At 44.1% G+C, this 17,396-nt stretch overlaps 1 protein-coding gene across 2 annotated transcripts in view; it reads right to left on the reverse strand.

Moving 5' to 3' along the window:
• RALGAPB (Ral GTPase activating protein non-catalytic subunit beta) overlaps positions 1-17,396 on the reverse strand; it is a 1,758,088-nt gene that overhangs the window by 1,092,571 nt on the left and 648,121 nt on the right. For both annotated transcript variants that reach the window (XM_086932393.1, XM_086932392.1), the window contains exon 13: positions 6,780-6,927. In XM_086932393.1, coding sequence (XP_086788519.1) covers positions 6,780-6,927 — 148 coding nt within the window. The remainder of the gene's footprint in view (positions 1-6,779; positions 6,928-17,396) is intronic.

Below are 17,396 nucleotides of genomic sequence, written 5' to 3' on the forward strand. Positions count from 1 at the left end.
AGAGACTGGTCTTAGACCAATAACCTTCTGGCGCAGACTGTGGGTGACCCTGGAACTAGCAGCCTACCTGTCAGAACTAAAGGAGATTTTGGGCGTCCCGGGTGTGGGTAAATTGTCATGGTTCTAACATATAAGGGATGTATGCTATAAGAGAGGTCTTCCAAACCTATGGAGTAACCCAGATGTACCATGCCTGGTAACTTCGCGTTTAGAACTAGTAAGAGCATATAGATCGCTCAAACTAGCTGACATCAAGAGAAACATCCAAATTGGTCGCTTAACAGCTTAATTTCTAAATATTAAAGCGGATTATCACTTTGAGCCCCTTCTGGACGACATTCAACCTATCTTAGCAAGGAAACTATACATTCTGTTTAGAAAAAAAAATAGGGACCTTGCCGCTAGGTGTCTTCACTAACACATGGGTAAAAGTCTCCCACCTTGGGTGCCCCACTTGCAACTGTGTAGATGAGACTGCTATTCATGTATTTTTCTTTTGTTCTGGCTATAAAATAGCAAGACGGCGATGGCTAGTCCCACTTTGTAGAAATCTGGGGTGCAGGCAGTTTGTGGAGGCATTTAGAATATTGAGAATGGATACTCACCCACCTATTGTTTTTGCCATCTCCCGTTTTTTTAACTCCATGTGGCACAATCGAAGGGTGTTGTTAAATTAATCACTGCAAGCATAAAACTTCTACAGTGCCCATCTTCTCACATTTCCCATCTTATTAATCATTGTAACTTTTTAACTCATTCTTAACTTACCTCTTAACCTGTTCACATTCCAAAAACTAATATTACTTATGAATTGAAACTCAATTAAATCAACATGATTTGGGGTAAATGTTGGATAAAGAGAAGAAGCTTTTAAATTTATTAACCCCCCTTTTTATGATGAATTGTAATGCTTTTTATAATCAAGTTTTGTTTCCACTTTACTTTTATGTATTGGTTTTTGCCATGTATTCTCTCTGTTACTGTTTGTACTGTTTACTTTTTATGGTCTATACTGACCTAAATAAGGTTTGTAGGAATGGAAAAACAAAACCTGGGACTGGTTGGTTGCCCCATTTTTATTGGTCCCAGATGTCTGGAGTTTTGTCACTCCTGTGTCACCTATAAAGCCAGTGGTAAGACAGGGGAACATCCAAAAGCTCTTTGATTCCACTCCCAGTGGTTGGTACTCCCTTTGGGAGCGTAGAGATTGACATTGTTGGTCCCCTTGACCATCAGGGAAAAGATCTATTCTAGAGGTAGTGAACAATGCCACTAGGTACCCAGAGGCGATTCCCTTCAGTGTTGTCACTGACCCTGCAGTGACACAGGCCCTTCTTTTTTATCTTTACCAGAGTGGGATTTTCTAAAGAGATGATCTCTGATAGATAACCTAATTTCATATCTGTATATCTACAATCTACATAGGATAAATGTGGTGTGAGCGACAAATTCACCAGTTGAGAGATTCAACAAGTTAAAGGGTTAATGGGTCTACCTGAAAAAGCTCAGAAGGAGATGGGATGTCTTGTTACCTTGCCTCTTGTTTGCATAAAGAGAGGTGCCACAGAAGGGAGTTGGCTTTAGCCCCTCTGAACATCTGTTTGACCATCATGTAAGGGGTCTATTGAGTCTAACGAGGCAAGGCTCAAAGAAACCTGTAGGAAGCTGGCTCTGTATATACTAAACCAAGGTGAGGTATAATGTGCACAGAGTCCAGCAGAACCCCAAAGGTTGGCAGAGGTAAAAGTAGATAGCGCCTTACTCTATTTGTGGTAGTGTGGTTGAGCAGTAAGGCTGTACCAGAGGTGAGTGTTAAGCATTTGTTCTACACACTCAATCAGCAAATTATATCACACACTCAAAGACTGAACTTCAGACCAATCGGTTTTGTATGAAAACATTATTTAGTTATTTTATTTTCTAGAACCAAGCAAGCCTGGTACAGGTAAGCAAAAAATGTATATGCACTTTGATATGATTACAGTAAAGCTACATGTAATGCAATGCTTTTGAAATACTGTACATATACTTTGTATTGGCTTTTTAGTAGAATGTCAAACAGATGAGTTTACGGATTACTTTTCTTACACAGTGCCATATACCTGGATACTGCACTGGACATTTCCTGTAAACAGGTAAGTAAATGCGTATTTGTTATTTAGTTACAGGTTTAAAGGTTTTCATAGATTTTCCAACTCCACACTTAGAAACTTTTCACAGAAAAAAAAGCCAATGTTATCCTTGGAGGAAAATAGGGTTATCGGTTAAAAGGTAGGTACTATGTTGTGGGAATTGGTATTCTGGGGTTAGACTCAGGGGTCCCCCAGGGTCAAGGATGCACTCTTGTTACACTCTCAGCGGCACTAGGGTGGCTGGGTACAGAGTGCTGAGGCCCAATGTTATCCAATGGGGAATAGGGGGCCTCCGGTTGGTGGCTGCTGACTAACAGGCCACTGGGTTGTGGGAGCAAAGCTCCTGGACTCAAGCCAGCACAAAAGGAGCACCCTCAGTGGGACAGGGGCGGCCGGGTGCAGAGTGCTGTTTTGACATCGGGCACCCTGTAGCTTTCAATGGGGATACTCCGGTTCGCAAACACATTGCAGGCTCGGGAATGAAGGTCTTCTGGGTGCGATCACCACTTGAAGAGGTAAGTTGGGATGCTGGGGGTTGGTTAGGCACAATCGGTTGGGCCACCTAAGGCCGTAGGGTGTCTGGTGCAGGGGTACCTTTTAGGGTCGGATCTTCTTACCAGCTCCTGGTCGCGGTTGAGGGGGGGGAACTTTCCGGTTTGAGGATACAGGCGTTGGCTGGAGGCTTAAGGCAGGTAAGGGGTCACCGGATCTCTGGTCAGGATTGCCGGTGAGACCTCCTCTTGGTGTTGGGCCACTTGAACTCGGGCAGTGGGCGTTGGGTGCAGATTTGCGGACTTTGGTGGACCTGGAGTCTGCTGGTGAACAAATCCGGTGTTCACGGGAGAGAGTTTTCTTTCTTTTGAAGGCAGGGCAGGTCCTCAGGGTTCTTAAGGCTGTTGGCTGCAGGACACACCAGAGTTTTGCTTTTGCAGGTTCGAGGTGGGGACAGGCGGTAGGGCTGAGGGCCAAGTCAGTGAGCATCCTCCTCTTGTTAGCTTAGGCACGGATGTTCAGTCCTTCTGGTTTCTTGTCTGAGGAAGCAAGGTTCAGAAGTCGCCCTAAATACTAGATTTAGGGGTGTTACAGGTAGGTAAAAAGGTTGGGACCAATGAGTCTCTTCCCTGGTGTGGGTACACACCCTGTTATGCCACCCTCCAGTGGGAGGGGGGGCATAAGCCTTTCCCTGGTTGGCTGTGTGTCCCCATCTGCAAGATGGTGGGGACTGAGAGCTGTGCTTCACCTCGCCTCCCTCACCTGAGGGGTGGAGTTGGCAGAGGTGGGCAAACCTTTCTTCCTCACTTGTTTTTCCTGCTGATTCTCCCACCCAAAGTGGGGGTCAGAACCAGTGGGGACCAATTGCTGAAAGCAGCAAGTGGCCTGGGTAGGTTCACAAAGGCGGCAAGCTTCCACTTCGTGGACCCTGCCCATCCTGAGGGGAGGAGGATTGGCACCTCGTTCCAGGATGTGCATTGTTTCAGGCCCTTGAGAGCAGCAGGCTCTCGACCCAGAGGTCCAGAAAAATGTCTGGTGGTGGCAGCTGAAAGCAGCCTGGACACTAGTGGTAAGTCGTTTTTAAGGGGGCATCTCTAAGATGCCCTCTGTGTGCAGCTTTCATTAAATCCCACACTCGCATTAATGTGGGTTTAATGTGCTGAGAAGTTTGATACCAAACTTCCCGTTTTCAGTGTAGCCATTATGGTGATGTGGAGTTCATAATGACAGACTCCCAGCACCATATACTCCTAATTGCAGCACTGCAGTTACAATGTCGAAGAATGGACTCAGACACTGTACGGGTACATGGTTCATGTACCTGCACCCTCACCACTGGTACAGTGCACCCAGCTAGAGGGGTGACTGATCTACGCCAGGGCAGTGGGTTTTAGGCATGTCACACAGGGATGTGTGCCATGTCGACTCTTCACTTTGTTCTGCACCAAAACATGCAGCGTGCAAAGGCAGTATAAAGTAAAGAGTATAGTGTGTAAAAGTACAGGGCCTCTAAGGGTGGCACAATAAGTGCTGCAGCCCTCTGAGGTCTTCCCTGGTCAGAGTGCCCTGGGTACCTGTGGTGCCATTTACCAGAGGCTGACCTGTGGCCAAAGATGCCAATTGGGTTTTGTTTTCAATGCAGTTTTAGGGAAAGAACATAGGCCCTGGGTACCTGATTGGCAGGAGCCCAGGGTACACTCAGTCAAAGCCCATTAGCAGTTCAGCAAAAAGTGAGGGGGCAACCATGCAGAAAGTGGGCACTTTCTCACAAAACCTCTCAAACAGTACACAGTGGACTATGTACTGGGTATGCGTTCATGCACAGCTGTATACATGAAGAGTGAAAGCAAGCATCTGAAGAGCACCAGCTAAGAGTTTCTCAAGCTCTAGTATCGCCAAAAGTCACCACTGGTTGAGTACAAGGTCAGTTAGTGTGGGTGTTGATGCCTGTGCATCTTGGGGTGTGACATATGGAAATGTTCTGACCTGATGTATTTTCCGAGTGGCTGCAGGTTTAGTATGGGCCTGAGCGAACCATCTTTTTTGAGGATTAGAAAATACAGTGAGTACACCCCTGTGTTTTGGTGGTGGTGTGGCACCAGCTTCATTGGTTCTTTCTGTAGTAGATCTTTCACTTCCTCTTTGTGAAGTTGTAGATTTGGTGGGAAAAGGAGTGTGGTTGTGGTGGTATGTAGGAGGGTGAATGTATCATTCTAAGAATTCCACAGAATCAGCGATTTGACAATGGGTTGCCGATTGTGGTGCAACCCTCATTCCTCCTGCATCATTTTCTTAACTTCTTTATCTGGAGACAGAGCATCTCCAGTCCCCCGGACATTTGCCCTTTTACATGCAGCATGTACCACTAGTGAGTCAGGGGGTAGCTGGCCAGTAATATATGGTGGGTCAGTAGTGGAGGGTTTGTATTTCTTGTCCACCTTTGGTGTAATAACCCTGGCCTTTACAGGCTCTTTAAATACTTCATGTGCTAGTTTTAGCATGCCCATAAGCATGGGCAGAAACTGGATTGCTCACTGTGTGTGTAATAGGGTTCCTAGTAAGAAATCCTCCTCCTCTAGTATTGAGTGCAATTCTACTTTATGGAAGAGTGCTGCCTTTTGACTAGCAAAGTGATACGAGGAGGTACCATAAAGGGGAGAAGTTTTCGCAGGGTACAAATCAGGGTCATTGGGACCCAGGAGTACTACCTCCTAATCCTCCCATGGGTAATTTTGCATATCTTATGGATAGGGAACATACTCAAAATCTAAAGGACGTGGCCTACGCTTCCCGTAGTACGAATGGTACGACTCCTGTGGTGATTGGGGTTGTGGTGGAGGCAAAAGAGGTGGTGGTGAAGGTGTGGGAGGAAGAGGAGTCAGAGCAGAGGGCAGTAGTAGGGTGCTTGTACTCTTGTCTTGTCTTCTTCTGATTGGGTGGTGGCATTTCCATTGTTAGCTGTTTCTCAAAAATTTGTTTTCTTTCGAGGAAGAGTCTGCTTGAGGCTTAGTAATGATTTTCCCCATATGAGGATGAATTCCCAGGCATCTCTGCTGTAGAGTGCTGACTGTGCTGTGCTCGTTGTCTCAGCTTCTAAGCAGTCATGGAGCCCGATTCTTGTTTGGGCTCTGAAGTGCGCTTGCCCACTGGCGGTTGCTTCGACTCCAATGTCTGCTTCAAGCTTATTTTGGTTGCTAATACAGCTTTAGGTACCAATGGATGTTTCGGCTCCAACACTGCAAGTATCCTTTGGCATTACTATGCCGGCTGCCATTGATGATGCTGATGAGGGTTTTGCTTTAGGGCCCAGACTCAATGTCTGAGTCAGGCCTGATGTTGATTCTGAAGCTTCAGGTTGGTGCCAGTCATGGCTGGAGAGCAATAGCAGCCCAGTCGACAGGGAATTAGGGTTTGAAGTCCTGGCTTCAGAGGGGCAGTGAATGTCATGGTCTGGAGCAGTACTCACTGCGTGGGCACCATATCTTTGAGTCAAATCCGGATGTGGATCGCTTCTTCTGACTCCAACTGAGTTTCTGGCTCAGAGCCTGAACCCTGCTGTCTACCCGGCATCAATTTCCTCCTTGACTTCCTCCATCTCAACGTCTTCCACCAAGGACAGTGGGGATCTCCACGTCTCTTTGCTGCTTCATCACGCGTTGTGGTGTGTTGTGCCTAGCGCCGATCCAGATGGTTGCACGTGGTCTTTTTCAACCTGAAGACGAGACAGGTGGAGCAGGAAGGCTTGTTGTGTTTCAGGGAAAGACACAAGTTACAGACTGTGTTGGTCTCTCCACAAGCATCAAAATGGTGTTTTTTTATCACGCTGTGACCTTTCTCAAAGGAATACAATGCTGAAGAAAGACCCAACTTGAGGAGAGGTCCCTCGACTCAGAAGCTGTCCACACGTCCAAGCCCAAGACTAGATGGTAGGAGTATGCATACCACGTGTATGTACAGCTACACATGCCACGAACGTATAGTTACAGGTGTTGTGCATTTATTGCTGGTATGTAATATTTTAAAAAAATTAAATATATTAGCAACATAGGAATCTCTGGCATTTCGGATAAGAAGAGTATTAAGCAGGGCATCCAACTAACACTTTAAACAACTTGCATTTGACAACATGGCTTAACAGGAAAAATAGACACAAACCTAATATCATTTGGGTATTGTTGGGATCAGTTTCCGTTTGGAGGGATCCAATTAATATGTTTACAAGCCTGAGCTTCAAAGAGAGAAACGTCATTGGCTTTTCACAGGCAGAGCTTTCATCATTGCTAAATTTTCCTTCAAGGAGAACCTAAAATAGTAGGAATGGCAATTAGTTTCTAGACAACGCACTTATTTACAAATAGCAAGTAATAACATATGCCAATAATAGTTGCAGCTTTAACTGTAATGCTTCACAACTTTTAAATATCAAAAACACATTTTGGCAAAAAATGAGAACCGCTGTCAAGATCCTAGACAATTAATACTGTGGCATCAAAGGTGGCCCTGAACATTGACCCTAAATGAATAAGTACATAACTTAAATGCCAATGTACAGCATTTACTAAGAACATAAATATGACACATTGAATCAGTAGAATTACTTAAGAATGTTAACCACAATAAATCCCTTGCAGTAATAACTGATCAATGGTGAATCACATCAAGTTCATATCTTCAGTCAGTCAGTCAGTCAAAAAAAAACCTTTATTTTGGCTTTACAGCCATAAAAGCACAGGTAGTAACATTACGCCATATTGCAGAAGTTACAATAAACAACGGTTATGAGCTTATAAAAGTTTGTGCAAATTATAATTGGTGCCAAGTAAGATATAATACTACAGTTCTATGAAGCTTAGATAAAACCAAAACAATCCTTTTAGACAATAAGAACATTTAAAATCTGTACATATAAGAAAATAATTTATAGATAAAATATTTAAGAACAGATAACTATACAAACATTTTGAAAGTTTGCCCAGAGTTGTAGGAGTGTGATGATTAAGGCCATAGTGTATCTAGTGGGAGGCCGGATTGGCAGTTCATATCTTCATAAAAAAGTAAACTTAGATATGTTGCTAGGAATTCTACATTACATGTACCCAACGATACAGCAAGAGGATAGGCTGGCCACAATGTGCTGGAAGCCCAGTTGATCAGTAGGGTTAGGGAGGAGATCTATGAAATATATGGATCACAGCTAACAGCCAAACGCTACCTGTTGAAGATCAAAATTCTTGTTTCAGGTTTCTTGCTAGAAGGTGGTACACCAACTTGTTAAATGGTGCCCTTCAGATGTTTACCGGTCCTTGAATATTGGCAAATGAAAAGGTATGGAGGGGCCAGAAGGAAAACATTACAGCAAGTCCACTGCACTAAATCGTCAGTCTCTTTGAAGCAGATTCCAGAAAGAAGGAACAGTATATACCCGAGATTTCAAACTGAAATATTTGAATGCCTGCTAAGGTATCAAAAGGCATCAGTGTTGTAACTACTGCATGCCTATAAAGGAAAAAAGGTGGAAGCATTAACAAAGAATGAATGACTTGGAGGGCAGAAATGGACAGGCAACACATCACACCAGTTACCCCCAGCACCCGCAGTCCAAGTTGTGACAAATTAAGCTGGTACTGGAGTGACAACACCTAAGTGCACCTGCTCAAGTTCTGTGGGACAAAGACATAGGCAGTACTGGGGGCTTAAAGAGTGCAATATTGAGCTAGACATCAATCAATGGGTGGCGGGAGGGAATGAGCAGGACTAGCCACTTCCACTACGAATAGTTTGGAGAAAAGACTAACAAACATGATGTCATCAAGACTGGAATTCTTCAGGCGCTCTCTATGAAGATTCAGGTTGAACGTTGGCAGGTAGTAAGTAAAAATGTATTGTTTTTGATTAGTTAAAACCATTACATACATTCTAATAAAGCATTTTGATTAAATTCCTTTTCAATCAATGGCCTGTTAACGTTTTTTATGTACCAGGGCGTGCATGAATGATAAGAAAGTGCAGAATATGTCCATGGCTAACTAGAACACCGGAATTTTTATGGTTTGTACGAATGAAATGTCCAACTAACTATAACGTCCCTGAAACCTATGTTTTTTTCAGGGAATTTCAAAGGTTCTCTATACGTTAATTTGTAAGTATACGTGCCTGAAACCTATGTTTTTTCAGTAAATTTCAAAGGTTTTTTAAAAGAAAATGTGTAAGTCTAGTGTACCTGAATCCTATGTGTTTTTTTATTTTCTATTTATATACATATATTTAAAAAAAATTATGAATAATTTATAGTTAGGAAAACTATAATCTTTTTAAATATTATACAGAAGTTGCTCAGTCTTTGCGCACCCTACACTCACGATGGCTGTGCGCATTCCGGTAGCCATTTTGAAAAGTAACGCTGGGGTCGCAACTTCGGCGTGATTTGCAAAGTATGAAATATGTTTCACCGAATTATAAAGAAAAAAATTCCTTTAAGTGTTTGTTTACATTTATAAAGTATTATTTTTTATAATTTTGACCAAAATAAAGTTACGAAATAGGCAGTTTCGCCGATTACTGTGTGCAACGCCTCCTCCACCGTATTTCCGGTGTTGCGCCGAAGTCGCGACTTAGGCCTATTTTAAAAGTTGAAAAAATGACTATACAAAGTTAAAATATATTATTACAATGAACAGTTTTGCTAATATACTTATTAAAGGATTATACAAATTTCCATTTACAGTATATAATAATGTATATGATTTTCGCGGGTGCGCGCACCCTACGCAACTTTATGTCAGCAAAACAAAAAAGGAATCGGATTGGTTCAAATCAATTTAACTATGACAGAGGGAGGATTCATCCTGATATTTCCCTTATTCTTTGAACTTCATAGAGACAAGATCTGTTTGTATATTCTCTAGAAAATAATCGTTTTTTTGTGTGTTTGTTTATTTTGGATCTACTACGGCTTCAAATTTTGCAGAAGTAGATGCACTTGCAGTGCAAGAGGAGGAACAGGGACTGCAGCAGAAGAGGAAGTCCGGAGGGAGAGAAGAAAGTCAATGCGAGAAAAGTTACATCGCGTTCACACAGGGCCATGCTGAGAGCCGCACAACCATCGCTTTCACACGGGGGGCCGCATTGAGAGACGCGTTAGTGTCGCAACTCCATTTTTTTCACTAATTTACACTCGCCTCGGGGACCCCATCCCCCAAAGCATGCCAACATGTTCATTATTTAAAACAAAACGAGAACAGGGCTGTGTCGGCCCCCCTCCTGTGGCCAATATCGGCTACGGGGACCCCACCCCCCGAGGCATCGCCATATATATATTTTTTTAAGGCGGTGTAGATGTGTGGCCCCCGTCCTGGGGCCTCTATTGGCACGGGGACCTTGTCCCCCGGGGCCGGCCTTAATTAAAAAAATATATTTGGGGGAGCAGCGTGGCCCCCCTCCCGGGCCACTTCTAGCCCCGGGAACCCCATCACCCGGGGCCGGCCCTATCTGTTACGGACATTGGGGGGAGCCCCCACGGTCCCGCCGGCTCCCCGCCTCCTGCGGGAGCCAGCATTGATTTTCCACACAGGGAGCTGCAGACATGCAGCTCCCCGTGTGGAAAAGCAATAGGCTTTTAATTTTGGAATCAGGTTTCCCTGCTCTCGCTTCCAAAATACAAAGCAAGTTTGCTATAACAAGGTGTGAGCCGCGCAGATCCTGCCCTGTCATAGCAAACAGCAGTGTCCTGGGGTGTGCACCCCGGGACACTGCAGGAGCCGGCCCTGGGGGGTGGCGGTACCAAGGGCCATTACCGGCCCCAGGAGGGGCACCGCACGGCCCCCCTCCCAACATGAGTGAAGCCCCGGGGAGGTGGAGGTCCGCGGGACTGCGGGGCGCCAGTAGGCCCCCGCTACTCTCCTAAAGAAATGCCCCCGGGACCTAATCCACCCGGGGGCCTCATTGAAGTAAAACGTGGGAACCCACTCTTAATTTTTTTTAAATATTTTCGGCGGTATGCGCGACCCCAGTGCGAAGTATGCCAAAATAAAAGCTTTTTTGGGACCCCCTGAGCAGGCCAGGGTGTTTCTATCCAGCCCCCTTCTCTTGCTTTATAACTTTGTTCTCTGTTTTCTGGTGACTCTTCTACCGAGTCACAAGATGTCTGCCAGCACTTCCTACGCCACCGAAACCCAGCTCATCCTCTCCCTCACCAAGGACCTCATCACCACCGGACTTAGCTTCTAGAAAGTTATAAAGGACTTTGCATCCTGGATGAGCAGCTGCTGCCTAAAGCTGAACTCGGAGAAGACTGAGGTCCTCACCCTCTGACCCTCCCTATCTCAATGGGACAACACTTGGTGGTCCAACGCCCTCGGCAGCACCCTCCACCCCCATGGAACATGCCCGCAACCTCGGTATCGTACTCTATTCCTCCCTCTCCATGACCCGAGAGAACAACGCCATCGCCACCACCTGTTTCAACACCCTCCACATCCTTCGTAAGACGTTCAAATGGACCCCCCCCCCCCCCCCCGAATCCAGAAGGATCACCACCCACGCTCTCATAACCAGCAGACTGGACTACGGAAACACCCTCTACGCCGGGATCAACAAGTCTCTGCTACGCAAACTCTAGACCATACAGAACACCGTAGCCAGACTCGTCCTCAGCATCCCTCGACATGAACACATCACCCAACACCTGCAAAACATCCACTGCCTTCCCGACAATAAGAGAGTAACCTTTAACATAATCACCCACACCTACAAATGCCGCCACAACATTGAACCCCAATAAATGAAGGACAGAAACTTCTTCCAAGTACCCAAGAGAAACCTAAGATACGCTGACCTCGCCCTCGCCGAAAACCCGCGCATCTGCAGAGCAAGAGAGAGTGGAAGAACTTTCTCCTACATCGTGGCTAAAACCTGGAATGAGCTCCCAATCTACTTCAGGCGCACCCCCATGCTGCACATCTTCAGGAAGACTCTAAAGACCTGGCTCTTCGACTGACCAGAGCTGCTCCCCTCCCCCTAGTGCCTTGAGACCCTCATGGGTGAGTAGCGCGCTTCAAAATTCACTGATTGATGTGTCAAGCAGGTCCTAGCAACCACCGTGAAAGAAGCACAGGTGCCCCCGTCATCTACCACCACAGGGATGGCAGAGAAACCCCTCCCACAGTGATCCGATGACATCAGCGCTTGCATTTTGCGCTAACGTCATTGACAGGCACTGGAAGCTGTAGGCTTCCACGGCATTGGGCGAGCAGGATATTTTTTCCTTTCCTCCTGTGTCTCTCTAAAATGCAAATCTGCTGGGGAATCACAGGTGGGACAGCGATCACACAGCAGGAATGCACCACTACACACAAGGGAAGTTGTTTTTCGGTGAAGGGAGTGGTCCCTTGAGCAAGGCTCGCTCCATGTTTATAAGAGACCCTCTTCTGTGTGTTCCCAGGTAGGGTAGGTGGGGTGTAAAACCACTAGACACCAGGGATTTGTTTATTTAGGTGTATGGAAAGGGAACACATTTTGAATATGGTGAACTGGCGTTTGGCTGGTGGTGTGCATGGACTGGTTTGTGCCTGGCTGTTTGGCTAACGTTTGGTTGGTGGTGTCTGAACTGTTTTTTGGCTTGCGTTTGGTAGGTGGCTGGAGTAAGGGCCACTTTGCACTGGGGCACCACATTTTTGCCTTTTTTTTAGTCTTGTGCCTAGAGCCCACAAGACGCAATGTGGCAACATCAATAAAAGGGATAGCTGCAGTTTTTGGGCCTGGGTACGGTGACCACCCAGCAAAACTTACCAAACCCAGGCATTTCAGAAAACTAGACAGCCTGGGGAGTACGCTAAAGGGACACTCAATTACCTTTCACTTAATGACCTCGGTTTGATCTGTCCCTGTAGCGGGTACTAGGCCAAGCCACACAACTGGGCAGCTTTTTTATTGGGATAAGTGGGAGAATGCTGGAAGGTAGGAATTTTGTAGATTCCTGCTGATTGCAGAAGTTTATGTCATAGAAATGCATGGCAAATGTGCAATATTACCTTAACTTTGAGGTTTGGTGGGCATTGTGAGTAAAAACATGTGGGACCCACACGAGGCACGCCACCCTGGAGTCCACCAGGTATCTAGTTTCCAGAAATGTCTGGGTTTGGCAGGTTTCCCTGGGTGGCCGTCAATCCCTGGATAGAAAACCACTAGTACTCCTACTGCTGAAATAGATCTTTTTTGTGACAAGGAAATACTGATGTCTCCACATTGTATTTTGGGGCCTTTCCTGGTGGGAACACTAGGCCTACCCACATAAGTGAGGTGCCATTGTTATTGGGATACTTGGGGGAATGGTAGGTAGCAGGAAATTAGTTGCTCCCTGCAGAGTCCAGAACATCACAGAAATGTGAGAGAAAATATGGGTTTTTTTTGGTCAACATTTGTAGGGGATTCTGGGTAGAAAAACCTGGGGGAGCCACACAAGTCACCCCACCCTGGATTCTCCAAATTGTCTAGTTTCAAAAAATTTATAGGTTTGAAAGGTTTCCATTGGTGCTGGTTGAGCGATGTTTTAAAATCCACAGCTAGGCACATTGCAAGCTTGAGTTTTCAGTGGAAAAATGGGATATGTCCATGTTGCGTTTTGGGCCGTTCAAGGTCGTGGATACTCAGCCATGCCCAAACAAGTGAAGTACCATTTTTATTGGGAGAATTGGGGGAGTGGTAGGACATTAGTTTCTCCCTACAGATTACAGAACTTTTTATCACATAAATGTGAGGAAAATGTGTTTTTTGTGATCAAAGTTTGAGGTTTGCAAGGGAATTCTGGAAATTAAAACTTGGTCAGTTTCATGCATGTCATTACACTCTGGATTTCCCCAGGGGTCTAGTCTTAAAATATTTGCATGTTTGCTAGGTTTCTCTAGGGGTAAGCTGACCTAAAAAAATCCACAGCTATCCACAATGCAAAAAAGGGTCAGTTTTCAGTGGAAAATTGTGATGCACCCACATTGCAGGCACTAGCCCTACCAACACAAGTGAGATTCCATTGACCTGGAGGAATGTTGGGTGATGGGAAATGTGTTGCTCCCCACAGATTCTTGACATTTTCCTAAAAGAAACGTGAAGAAAATGTGTGTTTTTAGCCAAACATTGAGGTTTGCAAGGGCTTCCGTGTAGGAAAACCTGGTGTGAGCCACACAAGTCACACTGCCATGGATTCTCCTAGATGTCTAGTTAAAAAAAAATGTACAGGTTTGCTAAGTTACCCTAGGTGCCGGCTGAGCTAGGGCCCAACATCCACAGCTGCCCACATTGAAAAAAAGGGTCAGTTTTCAGTTAAAAAAATATTTTGTGTTCATGTTGTGTTTTGGGCCTTTTCTGGTCGAAGGCGCATGACCTACACGTGTGAGGTACCACTTATCAGGAGACTTGTGGGAATACAAAATATTAGAACATTGGAACGATCAGCGCTCTATGATGGCAATGGAGTGCTCTGGGATTCTAATGGCTGGTAGATCTGGTTGGTCTTTAACACTGGAGCAGGCCTTTAATGGCAGGTAGAGACCGCTACAGAGGGCTCTAGGGCTATAGTAGAACATTTGTTATTACCCATTGTATTTCTCTGCATTTGTGCCATCCAAATGTAAGCTAGTGTATAAGAAAGAAGACATTTTGAAAACATTTGGAGATTTAAAAACTACTGGTTCTAAACTCTGCATCTAGTATCTTTTTCAGAAATACATGCGTTTCCTTGATACCCATTTTTTTGTCTTTATATTTTACAATGTGAATTGATCTATACATACACCGTACACAATGATAAGCCATTGTATGGGGCAGTCCGGTTGTTGACTCTGAGTACCTCGGGTTCTTGGAACCCCTGCAAAGCTTATATGTTCCTGCAACCTGAAGGGTCTAGCGGACATAATGGTATATTGCTCTTGTAAATCGGGCATTGTGACAACAATTTACAAGTGAAAAAGTTGTTACAAATGGCCATATATTCTAACAAATTTTTTATATTTTTTTTATCTCAAAAGTTAATTTCTTTTGAAAACCTTGAAGAATCTACACAAATGGCTGCTTGCTGAATTTAGAATTCTGTCTATCTTTCAGAAATCTCCAGCTTTCCTGCCAAAACGGTGGAAAAATAAAATGGATCTTTTGATTAAGCTCTGAATGTTCCTAAAAGTCAGGAAAATTGTGACTTCATTACAGAAAAACTTTGTTTTTGTCATTTTTAGGAAAAGAAACAGACACTTTTTTGCAGAACAGTTTTTTAAAAATCTTTTTCAAAAAATCAAACAAAATGTAACTACATTTTGGCTACTTTTTAGTACACTTCATACCCACAGGGACATAAAAGGCTCCCTCCATCTTGAACCCACACCTGGACCTTGGTTGTGGTGCTAAAGGTGTCCATGTGGCCAATTTCCATAAGTGAGGACTTAAACAAAAATTGGCCACAAAGTGCTTTGAGAACCAGGAGACCAACCTGCTTGACTATCTGCCAGAGGTGCATCACTGGTGAGATTCACTTTGCAACTGCTCCCGCTACATTCTTCTTCACAGCAGCAAATCCATTTCAACGGTCCTTCACCAAAAGGGTAACGGATCTCATGGAACTACAGCCCTCTGCTTCTTCACTCATGAGTTGATCAATTTCCATTTCAGCAACTAAGTCCACACGTAGAAATCTTCACCACAACTTCAACCCAAGGTCATCCAACGACAAAGCTTCCTCCCCAGACACCTTCCGCAGCCTTGCCCAGCTTTACTTGATCAGCTCAGCCATTTTTCTCCAAGATTTTTCCTAAGTCCCAAGGTAAGTATTGACTGAGCCCAATCCAGTTCTTCTATCCGGACCGAGATATATCGCGGTCTGCCTTAACTTTTAACTTTGACCCCATCTCACATGTAGGCAGTTGGCGCTTTGATATTTTACCCACCAGATTTCACTTAAAACGTTAACAATTAATAGCTTCGGTTCTATGGATTGGATTTTTGTCACTTCGGTGTCAAATTATGTATTAAAATGAGTCTATTATTCTAAATTTGTTTGGGATTTTTCTTGTGCTGTGTTTTCCCTTTATTACTGTCCGAGTATTGCGCACATGTTTTACACATTGCCTCCAAGTTAAGCCTGACTGATTTTGTGCCACGTTACCCAGGGTTAAGCACAGGTTGATTTAGTAACTTTCTGTGGTCCACCCTGCATGGAATTGTGGCTATTGCTTGACCAAGACTCACACCCCTGCTGACCAAGAACCCAATTTCTCACAGTTACAATCTTCTCTGTTGTCATAAGCATTAAAAGCATTTATCTGTGTGTGCATTGTAGTATGACATTATGCAAACAGGAAGCTAAATGATCAAATATAAATTGTAGCAAAAGAGAACAGAAAACAGGCATTCAGGTGATCCTGTATTTCTTACTGTCTGGTACAATGAAAGTAATGGCAATGGGGGGGAGAGATAATGAACAGTTGCTCACAAAGTACAGTTTTCTAAGGACATTTTAATCTTGCCTTTCCATATCGATTAACTTGTATTCTTATCTTTCTTCTTGCCCATTGGAGGGATATAAGTTTGGTGTTTTCCATTCCCAGGGGTTATAACCCTCCTATTTGTTGATTCCTTGTTGTTATGTTCACAACCTTGGATCTTGGATTCGGTAAATCAGAGGGTTTATGATTGCTTAAAACCCTTTTCCAAATGCACTAAACCCGTTTAGCGATCCAGAAAAAGGTTTTCCGAATTGCTTAGAGTTTCAAAATGATCTCAGAATGGCTATTTAGAAGGGGGACATTTTGGGCACCACATTCCAAATAGCGATCTGATCTTTATGAATCAATGTTTTGCAACCGCAATGCAGTCTCAAAACATTTAACAGTTTCAATCCCAAGTTGGGGTGTAAATGATTCTCAAATGGAAAGTGGTCCCTTTTCGTTTTGTGAATCTTGAAAAAAAATTCAGGTAAAGTTAGCAGTAGTCCACAGGACCACTGTCAACTGTTAGAGCAACTTTTTTCGGGGAAAATGGTAATGTATTTTAAATGCAATACCATTTCCTTTAATACAAATGGGCTACATTTGACAATAAAAGTTTTCTTTACTTAATCAAAATCACAGACCTGGAGGTCTGCTGACCCCTGCAAGCCACCATCCCTGTGATAGTTGCCAATCACAGTAGGCTGCAAATTGTGACCCGTCTAATGAATATGTATTAGGCAGGTTATTCTGTGATAACCTGTGATTTTATATTTTGTGAACCAACCTATTTGTACACAACTCGTTTTGCAAAATCATAACGGAGTCACAAAATGACAGTGTGCAATTTGTAACTACTTTTGAAACCAATTCTTTGCACAAGGCCTCTTGTCTCTAAGGTGGACAATAACTTGATGGATTAGTCAAACCTGGAGCTTGTTCTTTAACCCATCATATCCTGTCTGTCACTCGTCCTCACCGGTTTCATAGAAGGCTCTCCTGTTACCATCCATTCCTATATGCATTCAAACTTATGGTTTAATCGAGGTCTGAGGGGTTGAAGCCAATGGATGGTTATTCTGTGCTTTGCCTGGATCAGCCTAAGTGTGACAAATTTGTGTCTAGCTTTCCTTTCTTTTGGTATGAAGACTATACTCAGTATGAACTGTTAAATTTTATAGATGGGTAGCCCTTTTTTCTTGTCGTGTGTATTCTATTTATCACTTCTTCCCAGAGATCTCTCATTTTTGCGCACAAACAGGTCAAGCGGGCAAACCGTGCCTCTATATCCTAGCCTCTAAGGTAC

This window comes from Lissotriton vulgaris, chromosome 7, assembly GCF_964263255.1.
Source record: "Lissotriton vulgaris chromosome 7, aLisVul1.2, whole genome shotgun sequence".
NCBI lineage: Eukaryota > Metazoa > Chordata > Amphibia > Caudata > Salamandridae > Lissotriton > Lissotriton vulgaris.